Source organism: Tyto alba, unplaced genomic scaffold (genome assembly GCF_018691265.1).
Source record: "Tyto alba isolate M040663 unplaced genomic scaffold, T.alba_DEE_v4.0 Super-Scaffold_1, whole genome shotgun sequence".
In the NCBI taxonomy this organism is placed as follows: Eukaryota; Metazoa; Chordata; class Aves; order Strigiformes; family Tytonidae; genus Tyto; species Tyto alba.
Window position 1 is genome coordinate 22,825,756 of NW_024881261.1, and position 24,317 is coordinate 22,850,072.

General features: G+C 52.4%; 1 protein-coding gene across 1 annotated transcript; it reads left to right on the forward strand.

Annotated features, from left to right (window-relative positions):
* The first annotated feature begins 1,961 nt into the window (after window positions 1-1,961).
* PITX3 (paired like homeodomain 3) lies at window positions 1,962-23,894 on the forward strand. Its single transcript, XM_032982178.2, has 4 exons — window positions 1,962-2,181; window positions 16,373-16,513; window positions 21,133-21,338; window positions 22,344-23,894. Exons 2-4 carry the CDS (start codon window positions 16,405-16,407, stop codon window positions 22,905-22,907), a joined length of 879 nt encoding a protein of 292 aa, XP_032838069.1. The 5' UTR covers window positions 1,962-2,181; window positions 16,373-16,404; the 3' UTR covers window positions 22,908-23,894.
* The last annotated feature ends 423 nt before the right edge of the window (window positions 23,895-24,317 follow it).

A 24,317-nucleotide genomic window follows, 5' to 3' on the forward strand; every position in this document is an offset into this window, starting at 1 on the left:
AAGGTTGTCCTAATGAAAGACTCCTAGTGCAGATCTTTGGATGGTCTAATCCAAAAGTCTTCACACTGCACTCCACAGAGAACAAGCTTGTGACATAATGCTGGTTTGTATTTCCAGTTGCCCAAGAGAAATAGCTAAAAATACCATTGTTTCATTATTACTTGAAAGCATAAGCACTAACTGTATTTGCTGCAGTCTACTGATGGTGAAAGGTTTGGAGGGAGAGGGAGGTGATCCAAAATATGGTCCCTTCACTGCTGCAGACCTTGAGTGGGGTTTTCAGCCTCGCTGCAGCATGTAGTGATAGAGACAGACTGCCCCGTGGAAAGTGCTAGTGCTGCTCTACTGTGTCTGCTTCTCTTAATGGAGACAAGCCTATGCTGGGATGGATTAAAATATGGGCTGGAAAAAGATGTGGTCTAGCTTGCTGTCATTTTTTGGCAGGCAAAAAAGCAGTAAGGCAAACACAAACCTCAGTTTACTACCATTAAAAAAATACAGTAATTTCTCATAAGTGTGTCAACATTCTGACTCCTTTTAAACTCTCCATGTTTCTACTGAATTAACATGGTTTTGAACTGTAATCCATAATGCCTGGGTCTACTTAACCTCTCTTTACATCCCGTGCTTCTTCACGTGCATTTATCTTCCCCTACATATCTATATGCCACGTTATGCATTTAGCAGGCTCCCTAAATATGATTCGTAAATCACCCAGGGTTAAAATTCACTCCTACTCTCACAACATTATTTCCTAATCTCTAAAACATGTCAGTGGAAGAGCTTGAGGGTGACCTTTGGCATCATAAATCGGAGAGCAGGTTGACATGAAAATGACCTCAAGAAAATCAGACTGTAGAATCACACATCCAACTCTGTAAGAGCCCGGCAGGGATAAACCTCTCCCCTGGGCTGAGGCATCCCAGGGCAGGATGGAGAGGCTAAGCCCGAGTTCTGCAAACCTCTCTCCCTGTGGGCACTGGGCGAGAGGGGACGTGTCTGCTTGGAGCGAAATGTGTGTGCAAACACGTCCAAGGCTTGCTGTAGCCGGGACCACCATCGGGGCGTTTCAGGGAGGGGTCGCACCCTGCACGGCTGCACCAGGATTTTGCCATGAACTTCGGCAGGAGCCAGCGTGGAGCCTAAACTGCAGGCAGCGTGCGAGCTCCCGGAGAGCCGTCAGCGGGCGGGAGCGCGGTGTTCCCGCACAGCCCCCGTGTCCCGGGAAAAGCGGCACGGTGTTGCCAGAGAAGCGCTTCTCGGTACGGCCGTGAGCCGCAACAGCACGTGCAGTAATTAGCCGCAATTAGCATCTCTTGCAACTATTGCCCCATCCTGCAGGGGAAAGCTTCCGTCAGCCGACTGCGGGCTTGGATCCCCCCCAGAAAACTCTGCCTGGCTGGTGGTTCTAACTGTAAAGCCCGAACAGGCTCGCCGCGCCGGTGCTGAGCGGAGCGGATGCCCAGAGCACGGGCTCCGGGGCACCGGATCGCCAAGCGGTTGAGCAACGCGCGCAGGCGGCGGTAACGGCAGCGGTAACAACAATATGTGAGTGTACGTACACCTATGTAGAGATATACACGGACACCCCCTCTGTGCGCTCAGGGCTGGCAGAGCAGGGACCCCCCGCGCCCGGGAGATGCCCCCGCCCGCCGCTCCCCCTGCCCCGGCGCGGCGGAGCCGGCGGCCCGGGGGCGGTGGGACGGGGGCGGGGCCAGCACGGCGGGGGCGGGGCCTACCGCCCTCCTCGGCGAGTCCGGGGACCGGGGTGCGGCGGGATGTAAATGAGGCGCGGAGCGATTGGACAGTGGGGGCGAGGGGCGGGGCGAGGGGCGGGGAGGGGGGCGGGGCAGGGGCGGGCGGTGCTGGACGGGGCGGGCAGCGGCGGGCGCGCAGCTGGAATGGGGCGGGCGGGAGCGGGGCGCCCGGTGCAGCTGGCGGGGGGCGCCGGCCGCCCGCCATAAAGTGAATGGCCAGGGTGAATGGGAGGCAGTCGGCCGGCGCCCTCCGCCTTCGCCCTCCCCGTGAGCCGCGGGCCGGCAGCGAGGCACAGAGTGCTCGGGGAGCCGGGGGAATTTACTTTCTGACAGCGGCAGAGCAGCCCGGGACGCGGGGCGGGGGCCAGCTTCGCCCCTCTCTCAGGATTAAGGCCGCCCAGCCGAGCCCGCATCTGGAGCCGCTGTAAGTGCCCCTCCGTCCCCGGCGTTCTGGGCGGGGTTCCCCCCTTCTTTCCCCATGAGCCCCTCGGTGCCAGCCCGGGCTTGCGGTGCCGGCCGGCCGCAACCCTTCCGGCGCTGGTCCAGGGTAAGAGCATCCCCGGCGGAGCGGCTCTGTTGTCTGCCTGGCAGCGTGGGGGCAGCCCCGCTCCCACCCGGGGCCCGCTTTCCGCCGCTCCCGCGGGGCAAGGGGCTGCAGCCAGATGCAGGGGGAGAACGGACGGATCGGGCCCTGCCCAGCCATCCCGAAGGGGCCCCGGGGCCGTGTGCGGCGGAGAAGCCCGCCCGGCGCTGCCGGGACCGCTGCCCGCCCGGCGGCGGGTCACGGCGACTCCCCGCTCTGCCCTTGCAGGGCCGGCGGCCCCGTGCCCGCCGCCGCCGGGGTGCCGCAGACCGGCCGCCCCCTCGGGGCCGCCGTGGGCCCCTCCCGGCCGGCGCTGCCGGAGCCTCTCGCCGTTGCTAAACTTAGTCATTTTCCACTCAGGCGAGTGGGGCAGGGGCTGTTTAAATTAGCCGGGGCTCGCTGTAAATAACGGCGCTGCGGGCTGCGGCTCAGCTGTCTGCAGCGTCCGGGGGAGAAGGGCCCGGGGAGCAGAGGCGGGGAGACTTCGCCGGGGAAAAGGAAAGCAGCCCGACGGCTTTTGGACAGTTGGATAAATGATATTTATGTAACGGGCTGGCTCCTGTTTACAGCAGAGCCGACCTCCCTGCAGCGCCAGGGAGAGGGCGAGCCGGCCCCCGCGGACGGGGCGAACCTGCCCCGGGACGTCGCTGGCTGCTGCGCCCCGGCGGCCGGGGCCCCCGGGCACCCGACCGGGAATAACAGACCTGGCCAGGGTGCGGGTGAAGGAGCGGGGGGAGCGCCGACCCCCGCGGCGGCTCCGCCGGGAGCTCCGAACCTCCCCGGCGGAGAGGGGCCGCCCGGCGCCGGCAGGCTGCGGGCAGAGCCGGCTATCAAACCTCCGGGCGCTTGTACGGGCTCCAGCGCCTCCCCGGCGCCGGGGGTACGGGTGCAAACCAGCGCCCCTCCATCCCGCCGGGTGCCCGGGAAGCCCGGACGGCCGACGGAGCCCGGTACTGGCCGCTCCCCCGGCTATTCCCCGCTCAACGAGTATGGCCCCGGGGGAAGGGCTAGCCCGCCAGCGCGGCACCCCCGCGTCCTTCCCCTCGTTCTCCTCCTCGGAGCAGGAGAGAGGGACAACTTCGCCCCGGCTGGCTGGAGCTCTGGCGGGGGCCGACGCCCGCGCTCCGCTCGGGGTGGGGGGACGGGACGGACGGCGGCGGGGCCCGGGGCGGGGGGGAGACGGCGGGCCCGGTGCCGCCGAACGGGGCACACCTGTCGGCCCCTCTCCCGGCGCCCCCGCGGCTGGACAGCTGAGGGGACGGGCTGGGAGGGGGCTGGCTTCCCCCCCCCCCCCCCCCCCCCTCCGCCGTCAGCGCCAGAGCCCTGCAGAGGCGCTGACGGGGGTCGGTGGAGCCCCCCCACCGCCGGGGCCGGGCAGCTCGGGGTAGCAGTGCCCCGGCCGGAGCTCCCGGAGCTCCGCACGCCTTTCCCAGTCGGCGCGGCGGGTTGTGAGATGCAGAGCTCGGCTTCGCGGGGGTGGCCGCAGGCGGGCGCGATGCCGCAGAACCCCGGGACGCGGTGTCCCCAGTCACCGCACCCGGCTGGGGCTTCACATTGGTGGTGCAGGACTCAAAACCAACCCCTCAGCTGCCTCCCCGTTCCCTCGCTTTAGAGGGAGGCAGCCCCCTGACCGATGGGCCCGTGATCCATGCACTTTCTAAGTGGAGGCTAGTGCTTAAGGCAAAGAGGGGAATTTGGCATCACCCAGACAAGCTTTTGGGTCCTCCACGCCTGGCCCGTGGCCTGGAGGATGCTAGAGAAGAAATGGCTCTATCCCCTCTGCAATTTCAGGAGATGCTAAATGCCACAGCTTGGGAAGGTGCCTTTCAGGAGCATCACGCCTGTTCCCGTCCCACCTTCCAAAGGCAGGGAAAGAAACACCTTCTTGGCAGTGGGATCAGGGGCACCCTGGCTTCCTGCACTCCCTCCCAGCCCCTTGGTGAGCTGGAGGGATGGGTGTTTGCGTGGGCTTCAATGGTGCCCTTGCTGTGAGGGACAAAGAGCTGCCTGCTGGCTCCTGAGGGGCCAGCATAGCATGGTAGCTGCTTTCAGTCTCCACACATGTCCACAGAAACAGAGCAAGGTTTGATTTTTTTTCATTAGCAAACAGTCGCACCATGTCTGGTATTCCTTACTGGGAGTCCTCACAGGGAGATGTCTTTCACCAACAGCCTGGAGAGGGGTCTGGGCGAGGGTGGTGTTTTTCCTGCTGTTACTGGGTTTGTGTGACCTGCAGCCCAGGCTCTCTCCATGAAAGCCCACCTATATTCCTGAGTTGTCTCCTGTCCAAGGCACTGGTTTAAAAAACACAGTATCTCTCTCTGGCAGACAAACCGTTGCAAGCCTCACTTAATATCTATTACATTTCTACAAGGGCTTAATTCAGGCAATTAATAGATCTGTAAATTGTGACTGGATTGCAAAAGTATTTGTTAACGTAACGTACCCTATGGAGAGTTGGCAAAAAAGAGTGGCACCTTCGCTCTCTGTCAGATGCTACCCAAAACCTTGAGATTGAGAGGTGAGGCTGACTTTGGAGACTGCCAAAAAGAAAAAGCCAGAAACCCGATCTAGGAGACCGCTCCAAAAGGAAGATGAGATGAGCTGGGGACATAAGATCTGTCTCGTGACCTGGCACATGTGTCACCGCTCTGGGGACAGGGGAGGTACCTGGGCTAGGAACGAAATCCCACATGGGGAGAACCAGTGGTTTCATGCTGTGTGCCCTGCGTTGGGAAGGCAGCGGGATGAGACTGCGGGGCCAGCCATGGAGGGAGCAGGGTCAGAAATGAGAGGCTGTGGCACCTCCAAGCAGGCTGAGTGATTATCTGGCAGTTTGAAAAGGGGAGATTGCTATTTACTTAGGGCCTGATGGCAGAGGGGGCAAAGCTCTCCCTCTTGCTGTGGGCTGTTGGGGCTGAGGGCACTGAGCCGTGCCAAGCCCGGGCATTTGCTGTTGGCAAGGAGACAGCCTTCACCAACTGGCATTGAAGTTAGTGCTGAGGCCGCAGGAAAAACCCTTTCTAGTCAACACCCGGCTGAAATGGGCTGGGGTTTCAGACGGCTGGAGAAAGATGATTTCTGAGGCCAGCCCGCCACGCTTCCCTTCCTCCCCTTTGTGTGCCGCTCCCCCTCACCAGCACCCCTGCCCTCCTCCCGCCTCACCTCTGAATATTAATGCCTCTGGCAGATTGGATAATAATGTGACTAGGAATTGAATGAAGCTGGTTATTAGCTCTGGGCTTCCTTGGGGCATTTAAGGGAGTCCACAGGCTGTTCCTGGAGGCTTGGCAACATAAGGGACTGGGGCAGGACTCTCTGCCGAGGGGGTTGCTTCTGTGGGAGAGGATTTGCTTCAAAACCTTGTCTCCCTCTGACCCTGGAGGAGGACAGGTACAACAGCCTGGCCAAAGCCACAAATTCCCGTGGGATGGTCAGCAATGGATCTGCTGTTTTTCAGCAACAATTAAATACTAAAAGTTGTTTTCAGGAAGGGACTAGGAGATCTAGCTGAGCAGAAGCTGAGAAATGTTTGTTATTATTAGGCTTTAACAAGAGATGGGGAGCAAGCAAGGAAATTCCCCGGCTTCCCTCCCCACTGGTGTCAGAGTATTGCCCAGCAGATTCGGGAAGAGGGCCAATCCTCTGCGCACTGAGCAGGAGATTTCCTGCTGATTTGCAGGGTACAAGTTCAGGCTCAGAACCCTTATTTCTGAAGAGCTGCACCTTACAATGTCTCTCCTCAGGAGCTACCTAGCCTTTCCATAGGTGGATCTATGGATGCTTTGGCATGAAGGGAAATATCCCTGTTGTGTAGGGGAGAAACTGATTGCTGGTAGAATTACCTGATCTGATCTCAGCCAGAAATGCCACTTCTGTTTCTTGACCCTCAATCTGATGCTCTTCGCTCTCTTCCAAACTGCAGCTCCACCAGGAAATAAACATTTACACTCTGTTATCTAGTGCAAAAGAGGAGGGAAACGAGAGCTAATTTTGCAGAAGCTGTTATTAATTTTGTCCATCAGATTTTTCAACTGTTCAGAGTGTTCAGAGATGCATTAACAGGGCTGTAGCTGCTGGGGATCTTGGCTGATGTGGGGAGCTGGGTCCTGCCTGCATTAAATTAACCCTTCAAAATCACCATCAGAGCTACTGTTACTGAGAGACCAGTTTGTAAACCCCTATCAAACAAATTCCACAATCCCAAATTTGAGAGCTTAAGAAATGCTTCGGTCTGCAGAACTGAGCATGTATGCTGCTCTTCACATAGCTCTGATCCTGCAGACTGCTCTTATTAAATAAACGCATTTATTTGCTACTTGGGAAGCTTCAGTGGGATGGTGTGGGCTGGAAGGCTCAGCACCTGCAGAGCTGCCTGCAAAAACTGAAATAGGACAAAGATGAAATAAAAAGAACGACAGGAGAGTTTGCAGTTACTTTCGCCTGTCTTACTCTTAATTGCTTCTGCCGCCCCAACCTCATTTCAAGCAGAAGCACACCCCCCCATTGCCTTTTCTCTCCCTTCTACTGCTGCCACTTATGCAAGTCTAATTTTCTTTAAAAAGCTTATTATGAATGACCATTGAAAAGCATGAGGATTTAACTGTAAATCAAGTTGACCTGTGTGCGGACATTCTTATTTACTCCCCTTTCTGAAAAACAAATAAACAGAGAATCCCTCCCAAATAAAGCAGCTCCCCACTTAGATTTGAACACACTTTAAAAGCAATCTCTTTTGTTTTAGCCATTTTTATTTCCTGTTTGTTTCTGAGCTTAGACTTGACAATGAAAACCACATGAAATTCCCTTTTTGTTCCATCAGTTTTATTTTTGGTGCCACAATATCCCAGCTTCCAGTTCTACAAGTTGGGGTTGGTTTGGTGGTGGGGTGTTTGGGGTTTTTTTGTATGCATTTATTGCAAGGTTATTTTTTTTAAAGTAAATTAATGGAAGTTTTTCTCCAGAATAAAATAAGAAAGACTTTTGAGAGGACTGGATATACCAGAATGATTAAAGAAATAAAATCTACATCTCTAAGCTAAATTAATGGAGCCATAAAGGTCAGTCTGGGTATGGATCCATACCTAACCAGGGAGAAATTCCAAAGTGACAAACAATATGCACTTTTGTGTCCTGTTTAAAAGGGTTTTGCAGCTTAATTTGTGCTGGGTGTGTTTTAATAATGGTGTTTAAAAAAACTGAGTGGTTGAGCTCAGATATGCCTCTAGTTCCAGGCCATGGTGGGAGGCTGAGGAGGTCATTCCCACTGCCCTGGAGCTGCAGGTGGGGTTTGCTGCTATTTCTGGGTGTAAGGTCCCCGTCCCCAGAGCAGGCAGGCTGGCAGGGAGGTTGAAGGGAGGTGATGTGACCCCAAGCGGCAGTGTTTTGAGACTACTCACTTCCCTCTGCCCCATTCCTTTTCTCTCTGGACTGCTTTGATGGGATTGCCGGAGGGCCAGACTGGATGAGTAATTAGGACTCTGCAGCTTGCTTTCCTACCCACCCAAACTGCCTACCTCCCAAGGCTCCGCATGGGATGCAGCCTCTAGCAGATGGAAAAAGTAAGGATTGGGGGGGGGGGGGGGGAGGAAAAAAGAAGAAAAGAAAGAAAAAAAAAAAAAGACTTTATACACAGTCCTTGGGCAGCACAGTGCATTTCAGGATCCTGAAATTCAAACCTCTTGCTTTGCTGTTTCTGATGTCTATTGTGCCCCCAACTTTAGGGACATGGGGCAGTTTGCCACGGCCCCCAACAGGGCACCTGGGCAAGAAGCTGTGGGGACAGAGGGCTGCCAGCCCTCCCTGCTTGCCCACCCACCGCTCCTCCTCGTTGCCCCCAATATGCACAATTTAACCCTTCGCACATGGCATGAAAACCAGGCGAGCTGTGGGCCCGATCCTGACAGCACAGGCTGCTTGCAAAATGCTGCAGGATCAGACCCAGCAGTGTTTGCAGTGGGGAGGGCTGATTGCCTCTGTCAGCCCCCTTCAAACAATGTCTGGGTAAACAGGCTGACCTTCAGGGCTTGTTGCAAGGTCCATAAAGCCGGAACGGGGGGAGCAAGCTCCAGCATCCCTCCCAGAGCCACCCTCCCCCTGCCCCAGCCCTACCAGCCGCAGTATCCCAACGAAGAGGGGAGGGATACTGTGGGCTGAGATCATCCGTTTGTTTTATTCATGGCAGCCTGCATCCTGCAAGGGTTTTCCTGCCAGAGAGCTTTTAAAAAAAATTTAAATATAAATTATTGGGGGGGGAAAGATAAATCATCAGGAAACCTTACAGCCAGGCACAGCAGACATCAGCTCCCTCCAGCGCTGTGGGTTTGCACTGTGAGACAACGCATCCCTCGGAGCGAGCCAGCCGCTTCTGGGCTCTCGTGGTCTTAACCAGCAGAGCAGCTGGTTGGCCGTGGTGGCTGGTGTGGCTGTCACAGCACCCTTAGCAGTTGCTACTTTTCCCATTGCAGCCCTGCAACCCTCTGGGCTCCACCAGGTTGTTTCAATACAATGATCCAGCACCACCCCTCCAAAAAAAAGCTTCTTTCTAGGTGCCAGTTTTGCCAAGTTTTGTCACAGAACAAATGTTTATGATCAAGTCAAACTTCTCCAGAAAGGATTTCTAGCAGAAATGCTGATGCATGGTGGATGTGGGCAGCTCTACAGTGCACCGAGGTCAGCCAGCTGTAAGGGTGTGACGTGCCGACGGCATGGCGGGATCATTCCTGACCTTCAACCCTCTGCATCACCCACTTGATTAGGGGCTTTCTTGAGCTTGTTTACTAATTGTGAGAATCATTTACATCTTCACTAACATCTTGAGTCATCTGCAGCTCTCTATCTGCATACAAAACTCCTAACAGCAGCTGGAGTCATAGAGCTCCTGTCCTTGATCTCACTATCTGAGCCTCCCTAAAATGGGCCAACTTTACGGCCACAGAGATACAGAAATGACCCTACCATGCTGCTGCGAGCACAGCCCCCATGGGAATCGGGCCAGTTTCCTTTGACTGCCGGAATAATTAGTCAAATTCATACAATCACCCAAATAAATACAGCAACACATACTGATCTGCTGATGCCAGGCCCTGCTGCCCTTTGCTGCTGTGCGAGCAGCGCGTGTCTGGCCCCCGAGCTGCAGGCAGGCTGCCTGTGCCTCTCCCCCCACAGACACTGGTTTACAACTGTCTTGTCTTGCTCCCAGCTCCGCCTCTGCTCAGTTTGGGGGTGCAAGGGGAGGTCATGGTCCCTCATATGCTGTGGCTGTGCAGCTACTTCTCCTGTGCAGATGCAGGCAGATCCCACAGTGCTGGCACGGGTCACTTTGAAGCCAGCCCGCCGGGGCTGTGGGACCAAACAAAGATGAGCCAGGTCAGTATGGCCGGGCCAGGCCAATGCTGGCTCTCTGTGTTGTCAGGTCCTTTGTTTCAGTTGTGAGATTCTCACAGGCAGAATTTCTTACTGAAATCAGTCTCTTTTATTCCTTCCCCAAAACACAGGGATTAATTTCCCTGAAGGACTTTTCTTTCCCTGTAATTGCAGACCAGGCTCTCACTCCCTGCACTCCTACACTGTGGAGCCTCACCTCACCATCACCTCTGTGCAATCACGCTTTGTTTGGGCAAAACTGAGCTTTTGCTGATTTATTTTGTTCCAGATGCCTAACAAACAAAATAAGCCATAAAAAGCATGGATTTATTAATATAACTGCATAGTCTGTCAGAAAGAAAGTCCCAGCCCTGGCCGATGGAGCCAAGGTGCTGAAAGCCTCACTGAGGCAGAGCATCCAAGGGATACCACAAACCTGGCTGGACATGGCAAGACCTGCAGTGCAGTGCTTATGAGAATGGAAGAAGTATGAACATTCAGTTTAGGAAAAAAGAACTTCGCAGAAAGTCTGCCAGGACTTTCCTTCTGTGTTAGAATTAGCTCTTCATTTCCAGATTTTGGACAATATTTCCAAAATTATCCGGGCAGGCTAAGGACCGCACTGGGTTTTAAAGGTACTGATGCAAATAGCTTGTTTTAAGCCAAGCCCAAGCACATTGCCCCGTCTCTGCAGACCCGCATGCTTTAGCTCAGCTGGGTCTGCACCAGTCTGGTTTGGGGGTGCAGCTGCACCCACTGGGGAGGATGATCCGTTATGTACAGGGCATGGTTACATCAGGATGCTTCCCCGGCGCAGGGGCATGGTGCGGCCCATCAAATAAGCGAACAGGACACATTCCATTGTGGGCTTTTTTTGCTGTGGACATGGGTATGGAGCTGTCAATCCTTGGGACTTTTCCATTGTGATAATCCTCCGGAATACAGGCGATTTATTAACTCTCTGCTGCCCAGAGCCGAGGTTTCAGCCATCACCCTCCGTGGCAGCTGGAGGCTCCTGTCAAAGTAGAAGAAGCGAGGGGCTTGCTCTCACCTTGGAGGCTGCCGCCAGCCCCCAAGGAATGCATTAGGCAGTGTCCAGCAAGGCTGGGCATTTCCCTATCACCTCTTATCTGAGGATCTGGAAGCACTTAAAGGAATTTTTCTTCATTGCCTCTACCATCTCAGATTGGCTCATTAACATCATTTCTGAGATGAAGGATGAAATCCCAGAGCAGTCAAGTGGTTATACCTACATCATAAGCCAAGTCAGCAACAGCACCTTATCTCCCCATCCTCTCCCTGCCTCGTGTTATCAGGAACTTCTCTGTGGAGCCATGCACAAAAAGAGAAGAGAGTGAAAACAGCCTGGACGCCTTCCTTAGAAAGCCAGCCTGTGCCACTGGCTGCGGGTGGGAAGGCCAGCAGCAAGCGCCTCAGTTGCTGCAGTTAGCATGGCACCACGCACTGCCAGAGATGCTCTTGCAGCCCACACCACACGGAGGGGGCAGTGCCAGCCAACTCGGGCAACTTGCTCTCACAGCGATAAGATACTAAGCACCTCAGGGAGCTTTGGCAATTCCTACTGATGGGAGAAAAAAAAAAAAAAAAAAAAAAAAACAACAAACCCAAACCACGTTCCAGGCTTCAAAGCAGCACACATCGCTATGAAACCACGCAGCGCTGGAGCTCAGGTGTTAATGCCTATCTGCAAGGACTAAATGGAGAAATAAAGTTTATTATAACCTGTGACTCAGCCCTTGCTGGAGGTCGATGATCCACTTCTGAATGTGCGCCCAAAAGCACAGCTCAGCCAGCCTGGGGTTGTGTACAGCACGAAGTTTTTGGAGGCAGGCAGCTTGCTCTCCTGTCCTGTAATGGCTCTGTGCTCTGGGTCACCGGCTGGCTGCTGCTGTTTATCTTCCAGTGATTAATGGTCACTCTTGGTTCCTGCTGCAATTCCATTAAGATTAGAGACTTAAAGCTACACTGAGACGTTTAGCAGTGAGTGACCCTGGTCTCCCCATAGTTGTATTTCTATAGTCTTGAGGAAACAAAGATTAACTCTTGTCTTACGTACCATCATTTTTGCTTTCTAGATTCAGGGAAAGAGCCCCTTGCAGGCAGTACTCATGTTGGCTGGCAAAGAGAGCCTGGCTCTCGGGTTGCTGTGCGATTCATGTGCTGTGCAGGCTGTGGTACTTGAAATCCCATCCCGCAGGCTCTCTGATGGCACCATCCCCCGAACAAACGCATGTATCCGGAGAACAAAATGCCTTTACAGGAGGGCACAGGTGCAGCCTCAGCCCCTTCCCCTTTGACATGGGGCAGAGGAGGAGTCGGGCTGTTCCACCTTAGCTCAGCCCCTCCTAGAGACCAAAGTAGAGAGGCAGATCATCTTCCTGAAAATATAGTTAGAGTCCCAGATGTTTTTCTCTGCTAAAAGTAAGCCAGCACACGGGGAACATGAATGTGAGAGGAGTGAAGCAATCAGCCAGACTCCATCGGGAATCTAGTTACTCCCAGCAGTCTGACTTCTGGGATTGATGAGACAGGAAGAGACAGCTCTGACCCTAAGACATCTAGCATAACATCATACCTTCACCTCAGGGGATGGAAGAAAGACAAGACACTGCCCTCCCAACTGTTTGCAGAGCACCTTTCAGCCTAAGGAACAACCCTGAATCCTTTGTGGAGATCAGCAATCCCAAGGAGAGGCTGCAGTTACTGTGGCCCTGCCCAGAGGCAGTGGGGGAAGCTCACAGGTCCATGTGGCTCTACCAATCTGCTAGAGGGATGCCAGCCAGCTGGGCTTCCCTCCTGCCTGCGCGTCCCCAGTGGTGCATGTGCTGCTGCCTAGGGACCCCAAGCATCAGGTCCCTGCTGAAGCACCCCTTCATCCCCATGGGAAGTCAAACATCAAAACCACCCAAGAGGCAGCTTTTCCCCTCCAGATCAACCTGCCAAAGCAGGTTCAGGAGGTAGCCTGCTCCCTAATGGTAGTGCAGGGAGTTGAGCAGCACACACTTGTCAATCTGAAGGCAGCTCTTAGCAGGCAACATCCACATCGCAAAAGGCACCACTATAATTAACCTTCCTTGGCTCACAGTCACCCTTTATGTTTCCTTCTCGCCCCTACCTCCCCCCCCCGCCAAAAAAAAAAAAAACCACCAACCAACCAACCAACCAACCAAAAACAAAAAAAACCCCAAACAACAAAGCAAAGGCATCTTTGCTCCCGGGTGATGGAGCAGCATGTTACTGAGAACCAGGAGAGAGGTCACAGGGACCCTCACATGCTCTTTTTGGGTAAACAAGGTTGCCCTCCTCCTCCTGCCCCAATGACCCTGGCTTGGGCAGCCTGGGACTGATGCATGCTCTCTTCCCCTGCCCTCCCTCCACCATGCCCATGGAGCAGGGACAACAGCTCCAAATCCGGCTGGAGGGGCCCTGCTCAGGCAGCTGCCAGCAGTGTTCCACAGGAGCCAGAGAGAGGATGCACATGAGTAGCTACTGGAAGAAAAGGTGTGCTTGTTACACATTTATGAACCTTTATCTTGGGAGCAATTACGTACATCAATGGAAGGTGTTTTACAAAACTGAGACCTCCGAACAAGCCCTGCTGCATGTTGCTAGTACAGAGGCTGTCCCTAAAAAAAAAAAAAAAACCATTCTTTTATGCTAAAAGAGAGTGAGAAGAATATCATAAATTTTGTCTAAAGACATTTTTGAGGTGCCAATTTCAGTAACTCCCCAGCAGGCAAACAACTTAGTAGAAATGCCATGAAGGTTTAGCGTTGACTTTCTTAATGTCTCTGCTTACAGTGAAATCTAGCCAATGTGGAAGAAAGCTCCTTTAATTAAATCCAAAAGGGCTTTATAATCTAGAATAATACCTATAGCGGTTCGAAAAGCAAACTTGTTCTGAGCCACAAGTCCCAGTTTCAACTTGAATATGGGCCACACTTTAAAACCAGCTTTAATCTAGGTGCCCACTGCATATCTGAGGCAGGCCAAGCATGCTATGTTGCACCTGGTGGCTTGGATCAGCCCCGTAACTACTGCACTGGTACAGTTTGGGATGGGGCATAAATTTTCAATACTGGGACTGGGTTCCCCTGAGCCTTGTACCTTGTATTGCAACTTACACCCATGGAACCAGCTGTAAAATACTTCCCTGTGGTTTTCCCATCTCCACTCTAGTTTGCACAGATGAAAGCAATGAAAGATGTGCAAAAAGATTCTCAAAGCAAACAGGACCCTGTGCAAGAGGACACTGTCCTTCAGTTACAGCAAGGCAGGAATCTGAATTCCTCCTTAAATCTGGTCCAGTACAGAGTCAAGCCCTAGAAGAGAGGAAATTGTGCTTGACAGATGCAATCATATGCAAATGGCTGTAGAAGAGGGGAAATTATCATCTACAAACATTGGGCAGAAATTCCATCTGCCGCCGCCTCAAGAAGGGCTCTTAATAAATTCTGAGACAGCAAAGTGACACACATCTTAATCAAGACTTAATCCATGGAATTAATTCACTGCGCGTTTCTGCATAATTCCGAGAGTAATGCTAAAAGCCATGGCAATATCAGCAGCAGATGGACTCCCCCTACTCCATGCAAAGGTATTAAAGAAAACACAGCCCCTGTCACATCACTTCGTGTATGTACACATGGCAAAAAGCAACAGGGCTGTGCCCTGCTGCTGCCAGGAGCTTGCACAGCCAGCAGACATCAAAGGTCAGGCTCACTGAGAGGTGGAAATGGAAACCAGCCTCACAGCAAAGATGGAACCGCTGCCACTTCTCTCCAACAGGCAAGGAGAAACCCAGAGCGAGGCAAAGGTCTGGGAAACAAGCACCAGGTCCCTTCATTAGATGCTGTTTTCAGAGAGTGCTGATTGAGGTTGGTGTCGAGACAGATTCGTCAGCACCCAGGAAAGGCAGGGGATGGAGGTCAAGTGAAGGGGAGAGTGAGGGAAACTGCTGGGGGTTTTGCGAGTGAGATCTGCTGCAGAAACCAGGTGGATAACTATTAGAAATGGCTCTCTGCCTTCTCACCACAGCCTGGGAAGCACACTGCAGGTATGCAGGTCAGCCTTGCCAAGGGCCCTGGCGGCAGCCCTACTCAGACTGACAGGAGGTTTTAGACAGCTCTGAAAATACATTCTTAGTCACTGTCATCCACCTCCAAAGGAGGTGCAACAGCTATGCGATTAATCTCTTGTTTACATGTCTAAACGCTGGTGCAGTCCTGTTGAAATACTGCCTTCAGCAGGCTCCCTCCCTGACACGCATGGATTTGAATGGCCAGGCAATCCTTCACCAACTAGAATCCAGTCTTCACAACTGACCTCTACCTGCAGTTTGGAAGCCCCAAATGCCCTTAAACCTAGGGGCTCTAGATCCTGGCACGGTGCATCAGCTGCTGTTATGTTTTAGAGCAAGAGGCTCCCTAGCTGTGAAGGTGAGGTATTCGCTTGACCAACCAGAGTTTCATGAACTGCTATGGTCCCCTCAAAGCAGTCCAGCCTTCAGAAACCATTACCCCCGCATTGGTGGCAATGCATCATCCTGCATACAAACAGGGTTACGATCCGAAACTCAGATTAAGAGCTAACACAGGGTCAGCTCACCTTTCCAAGTGATGTGGCTGGGTTTGGTGCATTTACTGCTTCATGACTGCCTCTTCATGAGCACCCAGTGTGGTACAGAATAAAGTGGTGCTCTTAGCCAAGCTCTTCTGGGCAATACAGGTGGAAGATGTGGTGCCCCGAGGAAGAGCATCGTGAAAATAATTGATCCTGGGACAGAGAGGTATGGAAAGAGGTGGTAGAGGAGTCCCAGCAGTGCCTGCAGTTGCAGGAAGCAGCATTGCCAGTTTACCAGATGGGATGCTTTTAGTCAGAGGAGGTGGCTCACAGGCACAGGACAGTCATTTGAGGGGACATGGGGAGTCTTCAGCCAGGATGACCTAAAGCTGCAAGTGAGCTGTTGCTGCAGCCAGGATCACTCACACCCAGGCAACCCAAGGGTGTGTAATGCAATTCCTATGTTAATTCAGGCTCCAGGGGTCCTTATGTACCCCAAAGACGTCCACTTGCACTATCCAGGTCCCTGCTTGCAGCATCGGCTGTGTAGGCAGACATGCCTTCCCATCAGTGCCATGCACAGGAGTGCTTTTGTTTTGGGATGTGTGCGTGTGCATCTGTGTTAGTGCTCTCTGTTCAGTTTTACTTGGGCTTGACTGGCTTATGGAGAAGCGAGGGAGAAAGAGGAGGGAAGCTGGACAAGGAGGATGAGAGAGGCGGGATGTCTGGGAAAGGTGCTAACAGCCCTTGGCTGGCCCAGAACCACTTCCTCAGATCTCAGTTACACAGCATGCTCCTGGTGTTGCTATTTCGGTCTGAATGTCACCTATAAATTGGAGGCTCTTTCTCTGAAGGCTGCAAATAGAAGTGTCACTAGATGATCTTTGATTTATAGGGAAGCTCAGCAGAAAGCCTGGCATGTCCATTTTCCAGCCAGGAAACTCAGAGGAGTCCAAGGATCACACAGGGATCCTTTGCTTTTCCTAGACCTTTCCTCAAGGGTTGGCAAGTCCTTCCCAGAGGGGGTGGAGTGAGGTCACACAGATTCATCTCCCTAATCACCCTGTGTCTGCTGCTTTTTCAGATACCTCCTCCTCTGCCACCCATCCCTGCCTCATGGATTTCAACCTGCTGGCAGACGCGGAGGCTCGCAGCCCAGCCTTGTCTCTCTCGGACTCTGGAACCCCTCAACACGAGCACAGCTGCAAAGGGCAGGACCACAGTGGTGAGTGCAAGGCTCAAGATGCAAGAGAGGCCCTGACCTGTCCTTGCAGGTGGATCCAAGTGACCAGTGGCTTGCAGGAACTGGCTGCAGTGCTCCCGGGGAAGTGCTGAGCTTCCTCTTGTACCATGAGCCAGCACAGTGCTGTGGCAGCACGGCCACCCCAGCAAGAGGGCATAGGGGTGCATATCACAATGACAGCCATCAGGAAGGTGAGAGCACCATCCTGGTGATGGGGTTGCCTGGCCCCAGCTGCAGGAAGCCACCACTGAGAGGGGGCACAACCCATGGCAAGCAGGAGCCAGGCAAGCTGGGTCACTGCCCAACCAAGATTTTATTGTATTTGCATAAGCCAGGTCCCCAAAACAGGAAAGCTCTCCACACAACACAGGAAGTCTCATCCAAGGCACAGAAGACTACACCTAGCTCTAAACTGCCCCCTTTTTTTAATTCTGTTTAAATTGCTTAGGTTGAAATTTCCCATGCTACAGGTTAGCCTTAGGTTGAACTTTGCAGGTTCAGGCAGTAAGGAGGAAAAGAAATACTGTCTTGCCCCTGTTTTAATTGAAAAAGCCTGTGCCTTGGTGCAAGGCTCCACATGGGCTCCTCCTGTCCCAAGGAGGTGCATCTGACCACTCCCAAGGGCTGAAGAAACCCCAAGCCTACCACATTCTTTATCAGGCTCTGAAGAAGAAACATCGCCATTCACACTTGCTCAGAAATCAGCTACCAAATGCCATGTCTTCTCCTGGATTTTGGCTCTGTCTTGTGACTGCTCCATCCCTTGTTGCTCTGGATATGGCAGGACAATGCAAAGCTGCCCCTGCCAGTGAGGGCAGACAAGGGCTGGGGACAACCTGCTGCTCCCCACGTAGAGCCTCCAGGCTCACTCACGTGCAAAAGCTAATAAGCATAATGATGCGGATTAAAATTCCTCAGAGTAAGTATTGTGAAGGGAGTTATGGTGGGATAACTATGGTCAGAGAATCCACCCGCTGAATTCCCCACTGCACACGTACCTTAGTTGGGCACATCCCCAAGCTCAGTGGCTTCTCGTCAGCTGCTTTGGATGCACGGCAGTCGTCTCCATTCAAGTGGCCTTCCCGATCAAGCCCACCCTGGCACGCCGCAGAACTGCCAATTTAGGAGCTGACTTTTTTTTCCGTTAGGCTTGAGCAGCTAATTCCAGCTATGACCACAGTCGTTTCATTGAGTGGGCAAACGTGCACGAGATGTATTCCACAACCTATTTTGGGTTGACAATAAACGCTGGGTGCCTGGCTACGTCACTCCCCACTGTCTTAAATGGTCTACAAATAAAATGGCTCTGGGAGGTGAGCGTTTGCCAGCGCTACCTGCACGCAGAGGCTGACAGCTTGTGCATTTGCACTAGAGAGGCAGATGTCAGCCAAACATCACCGTGTCAGGCAGAGCAGAGTGTGCCACCAAGGGCTGCCTGGGATGGGGCAGGGCTGATCTTCTGGCACTTCTTGCCTCTCTTCAAGAAAGCAGCCTCCCTACTCCTCCTGAGCGCTACTTCCTTCATCCGCAGAGTAAGAGATCCTGAGGAAGGGAACACAAACCTTGATTGTCCGGGCTCAGTTCTCAGAGATGCCATGTCCTCTGATAGCATGGCATAGTTTGTGACACTCCCTTCTGTTAGGTTTCATCAGGCAGCACAGGTCAGGGGGAGAGCAAAGATGAAGATGATGTCGAGTCCCTTGTTTCCCTGTGTAGCCATGCTTTTGGTTCCCACTGCAACGCCCAAGCTCTGCACCATTTGCAGAGGGCACTTTTCCCCTGCCTAGAAAGAAGCAGAAATGGGGATGACGCTTCTTATAAGCCATGTTCAGGAAAAGCCACAGGTAGCAGGTATGGAAATGGAAAGGACAATAAGAGGAACATGTAGCTGCAGAGATTTTTTTCAGGCTCAAAGTCAAGATTCCTACATCTCCTTGGACTCCACAAAATTTATGGCAAATTCTACAGCAGAAGGCGTAAAGAAGACAAATACCAAAGCAAGATACTTGCTGAGCTCTTCCACCCAGATGCAGCCTATAAGCCAGTGGTACCGCTCCTTCATTCTCCTCCTGTCTTGGTATAGTTTCTTTCTGCATGAAGAGCAGTTTTGAGCAGGACTTCCTGATTAGGGCACAGTCTCCTGTTTGGCAGCAGCCCCTTCAGAAATCCACATTTGTCAGGGGCTCCTGTGGGAACATATCCCCTGTATGCATCAGACTCTTAATTAACCCAGACTCAGCAGATGAACAAACAAACCAAATGTTGTCCCTTCGTCTGTACTGAGCCATTCCTAATAACTAGCTATGACATGGTGGCATCACTCCCCTTGCAATCTGTTTTAGTGATGAATAATGTGGGAATCTCCCGCTTCCAATACTGAGAGCACTGAGCTAGAGGAATCAGATTTATCTCCTTGTCAAGAACCACATTAAAAGCATGCTTCCAAGAGTTCTACTGAATGTGGGATCCCCACATGAAGATGCTCATGGGAACAAGGAGAGCATGAAACCACAGCTGGATCCTACTGTTCCACTTTTCAGATCTTATAGCTTCCTTCCTTTCAGGAGTACACCGGGAAAGTTCTCACGCGAGTACACCATGGATGGAAACATGAGCTGGTCCTGGCACTGGGAACAGGAGACAACAACTTCCTGCTCAGCAGAACCAGCTTGCACTCTGCTGTTGTGAGCAATAGCCAGCTCGCTCTCCTTGCATTAGCTTTCCTGCTGGTGGATCACATTAAACATGCCACAAATGGAGGCAGTTGGTGGGGAGCCCATGTTGCTTCAGTCAATGCAGCGCATACCCATAGAGACAAGCCTTTTCTGAACACACCCAGGCTTTCTTCCATGAAGAAAGAGTGCCTCTCCCGCATTACTCCCTTTGGAGGAAGGCAGGTGAAAGGAGGGTTTTCCTAGGAACAGCAGGGAGAGGTTTCTGAATTAGCACACCATCTCAGGAACAGGGTAGTGGCACCAGGCTCCTGGGACAGGAGTGTCTCCCAGGGCCAGGCTCCATTAAAGCACCTGCTGTTGGGTACAGCACTGCCCAGCAGCAGAGTTGTTTCTCTGTCAGGGCTCTGACGCTTTTCAGCCCCTCTCTTAGGTTCTCTCTTTTCCATTTAGCTTTTTTGGGGAATTTTTCTAGAAGACATCCATCTGACTTGAGGAACCCTTTTTTCCTCACCCAGCTGTATTCCAGGTTACCGTTTTCTTGCCTCCCTCCTTTTTAAAGGGGCTGTACAAGACACCTTCCATGTTAGGATTTTTTCTGGACTTTGAAGCCTTCTAAGCTAGCTGCCACTTAAACACAACCAAGCAAAAAGTCCTTTTAATCTGAATCTCAGTGGTGCTTGGATTTTTTTAAAGGTTATTCTCCCAGATGCAACACTTTAGCAACTGTTTGCAAGAATTTCTACTTAGTTTAGCTAAGTATTTTCCACTGTAAAAGAACACCTCTCCTCCCTGCTGAAAACCTGATTTTCAGTTGGAACTGCTTCACCTTGCTTCTAGATCAGAGGAAGGAGGTAGTGAACATCAGAAATTATTTTCACAGGAATAATTTTCTTCCATGGTGACTGGTCTTGACTCCCAACAGAATTAAATAGGACCTGTAGCTTTCTTCCCCGTAGTTGTCCTCCATAGAGTGTACAAGTGGTCAAACGTGAAATATTCTTTTGATGATGATATTTATTTATATTTGCATTCTGCCCCTGTTTGCAGAGTACCAACAGCCCCAGGAGGTTGTCCACCTCTAGCCATGGCAGCTCAAAGCTCAGCATTAAGGCCTGGACTTAACACCTAGGAGGAGGCTTAGCTGTACTTTTCAGTTAGATACCAGTGTGAACACTGGAGAGTGTTTAAGATGTTCATTTAAGGGGCAACAAAATGAAAGATGCTGCCTCTAGGAGAGGGATCTCTGAGGGAGGAGGAGGACAGGGGCGGAAGGACGGGGAGATGCTGGAGTACTTCATGGTAAGGTTTAAGATAGGCCTTTTCCTATTTTTTAAAAATAAAAATATGTGCACTTAAGTTAGAAGAATATGAAGAGAGGAAGGATAAAAATTTGTGCTCCTCAGATTTAGTTAAATTAAGAGCCTCAGCTTGCTATATCATTGACAGTTTGCCCTTTCCCTTCATTTGTCCATAAAAACACTACTGGATCTTTGACTGTGTCGTAAGTAGCAATTTCTGTTCCGTTTTTCTAAAGGGCACTAAGGCAGGGAGTTTTAAGCGCAGTAGGAAACCGCTGGCCTGGGTAAGTTCTGCCACTATCACCAATCTTAACGGTGACAAATGAAAACCAGAGATTGGAAGTTTAGAAAATTCAAATCCAGTCACTTGGAAGCTGCCATCCATTACAGCAGTTAAACAAGGGCAAACTGTGATGCATCGAAGGGCAATTGGTTTTGGTGCAGGGTAGGTGCCTGCTTGCAAGGGTGAGGGAAGGAGATGGGACCACTGCAGCTGGAGCTGCTGGTGACCACAGGGGAGGGGGACCCCAGTGAACATGCACTGTTTGCCCCAAGGATGGGCTCCCTGAATGCTTCCAAGCTCAAGAGTTAACTCAGTGGATCTCTCCCATCTTTCTGTTTCTCACAGACACTGAGAAGTCCCAGCAAAACCAGACAGACGACTCCAACCCTGAAGACGGCTCGCTCAAGAAGAAGCAGCGGAGACAGAGGACACACTTCACCAGCCAGCAGCTCCAGGAGTTGGAAGCCACTTTTCAGAGAAACCGTTACCCAGACATGAGCACCAGGGAGGAGATTGCAGTCTGGACCAACCTGACAGAGGCACGAGTCCGGGTAGGACTGCAGCCCTCCCACCTTCCTGGGCCTGAGCTTGTGGGGAGAAAGCCAGCCGTGATACAAGTCACCAAGCTGTCCCCTAACCAAGGAAGGAATTAGGGGCACTAGAAAATTTCCCTGTCTTGAAAACACCTCACCAGGCTCTACACCCAAGATTTGACACATCCAGCCACACACACACCCCATGCTGGTGGTGCCTTCCCCTTCCAGTGCCACCTTGCAGTAACACAGGGAGATGCAAAGCCCAGGCTCTGCCTAACAGAGCCCCACCAGCTGTCTGCCCTGACCTGGCAGACCCCTTTGTTGCAGTGCCATTGTCCCTCAGCCTCAGCCTTGCTGGAGAGCACTCTTTGGGGTTCCCAAACCACTGTGCAGTCACAGGCATAGCATGGCAGGGCTCCAGCTGGAACGAGAGCTTCTCTCTGCTACTAGAAATATGAGTTAGCAGCCCCATGAATAGCCTTCCAGCAGCTTCCATGCTCTAGGAAGTTATATTGTTTGAGTCCCTCCAACACTAACAGATTTTACTGTTAGAAGACAGACTTCTAAGACCCCACCCCAAGCTGGTCCTGAGGTGAAGTCAAAACAAGAGAGGTTATTTCCTCCACTCAGCAGCTCTCAAGCCACATCCCCCAAATACTTTGCTCCCAAGTCACACAACCCCAACCCTTCCTCCTGGGCTGTGGTCACTTGGAAATACAGCAAGTATTTTCCTCCCCTTCCCTGTGTAAAGGGCATGCATTTGTTGAGTGAGGTGGGTTATTCTGTGCATTATAAAATGGCAGTAGTTAGGTTTTGATCTAGGTGGGGATTCTGACTGGGAGATGACTCTTTAGCCCAGATGTCTTGCTGCAACCCTTTCCTGACGCTTGGCCTCACAGCTCCCTGGAAGCATCCCCAGCCCTTCAACAGCTCCCACCTTGCTGGCCAAAGAGATGGGGGCAAGGCCCCTTCCAGGGACAGCCCAGAGCGATTCCCATCCCCTCCCCCTCTCTCTTGCAGGTCTGGTTCAAAAACCGCAGAGCTAAGTGGAGGAAACGGGAGAGGAACCAACAGGCCGAACTGTGCAAGAACAGCTTCGGAGCCCAGTTCAACGGACTGATGCAGCCTTACGATGACATGTATTCCAGTTATTCTTACAACAACTGGGCCACCAAGGGGCTTGCCACCAGCCCACTCTCAGCCAAGAGCTTCCCATTTTTCAACTCCATGAACGTCAGTCCCCTCTCCTCCCAGCCCATGTTCTCCCCACCCAGCTCCATTGCCTCAATGACCATGCCTTCATCCATGGTCCCTTCCGCAGTGACCGGAGTACCGGCCTCCAGCCTCAACAACCTGGGAAACATCAACAACCTGAACAGCCCAAGCCTCAACTCTGCTGTCTCATCCAGTGCCTGTCCTTACGCCTCCACAGCCAGCCCCTACATGTACAGGGACACATGCAACTCCAGCCTGGCCAGCCTGCGGCTGAAGGCCAAGCAGCACGCTAACTTCACCTACCCGACGGTGCAGACGGCAGCTTCCAATCTGAGCCCTTGCCAATATGCCGTGGACAGGCCTGTATGAAGGGCTGCCCTCCGCCAACCAGGAACTTGACCTTAGCCTGACAAAAGGAGACCTTTAGCCCTACAACAGCGTACATCCTGCAGAGAATGAGAGTGATCACAAGAGAGCGAGAGAGAGCGCGCGCACAAGCGGCAAGCAGGCAGATGGACCTCTATGAAGATTTGTCTAACTATCGTATGGTGAATTTTGACTGTCTTTCCCCTCCCTGACTCCTTTCCTTCTTGCCCACCGAACCTCCTCCTTCATGGTAAAGAAACCAAAACAGTCTACTGGAAGCCCTATGGGGAAATAGGAGCCCTGACATGCGGGATGCCTGACCCACAGCAAACAGAAACAAAAGTGTTCCAATCTGCCCCTCCAAGCCCCGCAGGGGTAAGCTCTCCAAATCCCTAGGACAGTAGGGTCAGCCAGATGCCACCCCTTCAGGGAACAACCAGGGACAGGGCAACACAGGGGCTGCCATTCAGTGCGTGGCTGACCCCTTTTCCCTGTATACATGTGAGATTTCAGTTAAAGTTGTCTTGCCCACTTATTTATCATTCAGCCAGTAAGGAAAGTCTTGTCTCAGTTGATTGGCATCTCTCTTTATACTGCCTATATACACATGGCCCTTCAGACTTGAAGCCTTTAGGTACTGGGAGTTGTAAGGATATAAAATGTGTGTGTGTATATATATCTCTCTCATATTTATATATACACAAATACATATATAGACACTAAAACATGCTTTTTTGTTTTGTACGTGAAATAACCTACAAAGTAGACCTTAAAACCAAAAACCCTGTAAAGCAAGCACTTCCACCAAGGTGGCATCCTGCCTGTCATGCGTTACTGCTTCAGTCATTTCTAGCCAGACAGGAACACCTTTGCCAGTGAACATCTTCTTTTGCAACAATCAGCTTCCCCTTGCACATCTCCTTCCCTTCCCTTCTCCAAATCCCATTTCCAAATCAGATAATAAAATAAAAGTTGGCACAAACCCTCTAAGGCTTCTGCCTGTCTGGTTATTGAGTACAAACCTGCATTGGAAGACTCAGAAATCAAGCACCAGCAGCCCGGGCGAGAGCAAGCATCCTTGGGAGCACCAGCATGAGTCAGCCCAAGTCAGAACAGGGGCCTGAGGTTTGGAGGAGCCATCTCTGTTGCTTCACTTAAAGACCTGGCTCCTCAGTACAGCAAAAGCCTGTGGACACAATATGAAAAGGAAAACAAGCCCCCCTCACTGCTCCCTATCTGTATGCACCCACTTTGGCAGGAAGGTCAAGCCTCTCCTGGCTCAGGCTTCCCCACCATGCTGGATGGGGCCAGTGCCCAGGGCAGAGGAGCCCCTCCAGGCACTCCTGCTCCAAACAGCAGTCCCCAAAGGAGAGGCTGGCTGCAGCAACCTGCCCTGCTAGCCTGCCTCTGTGC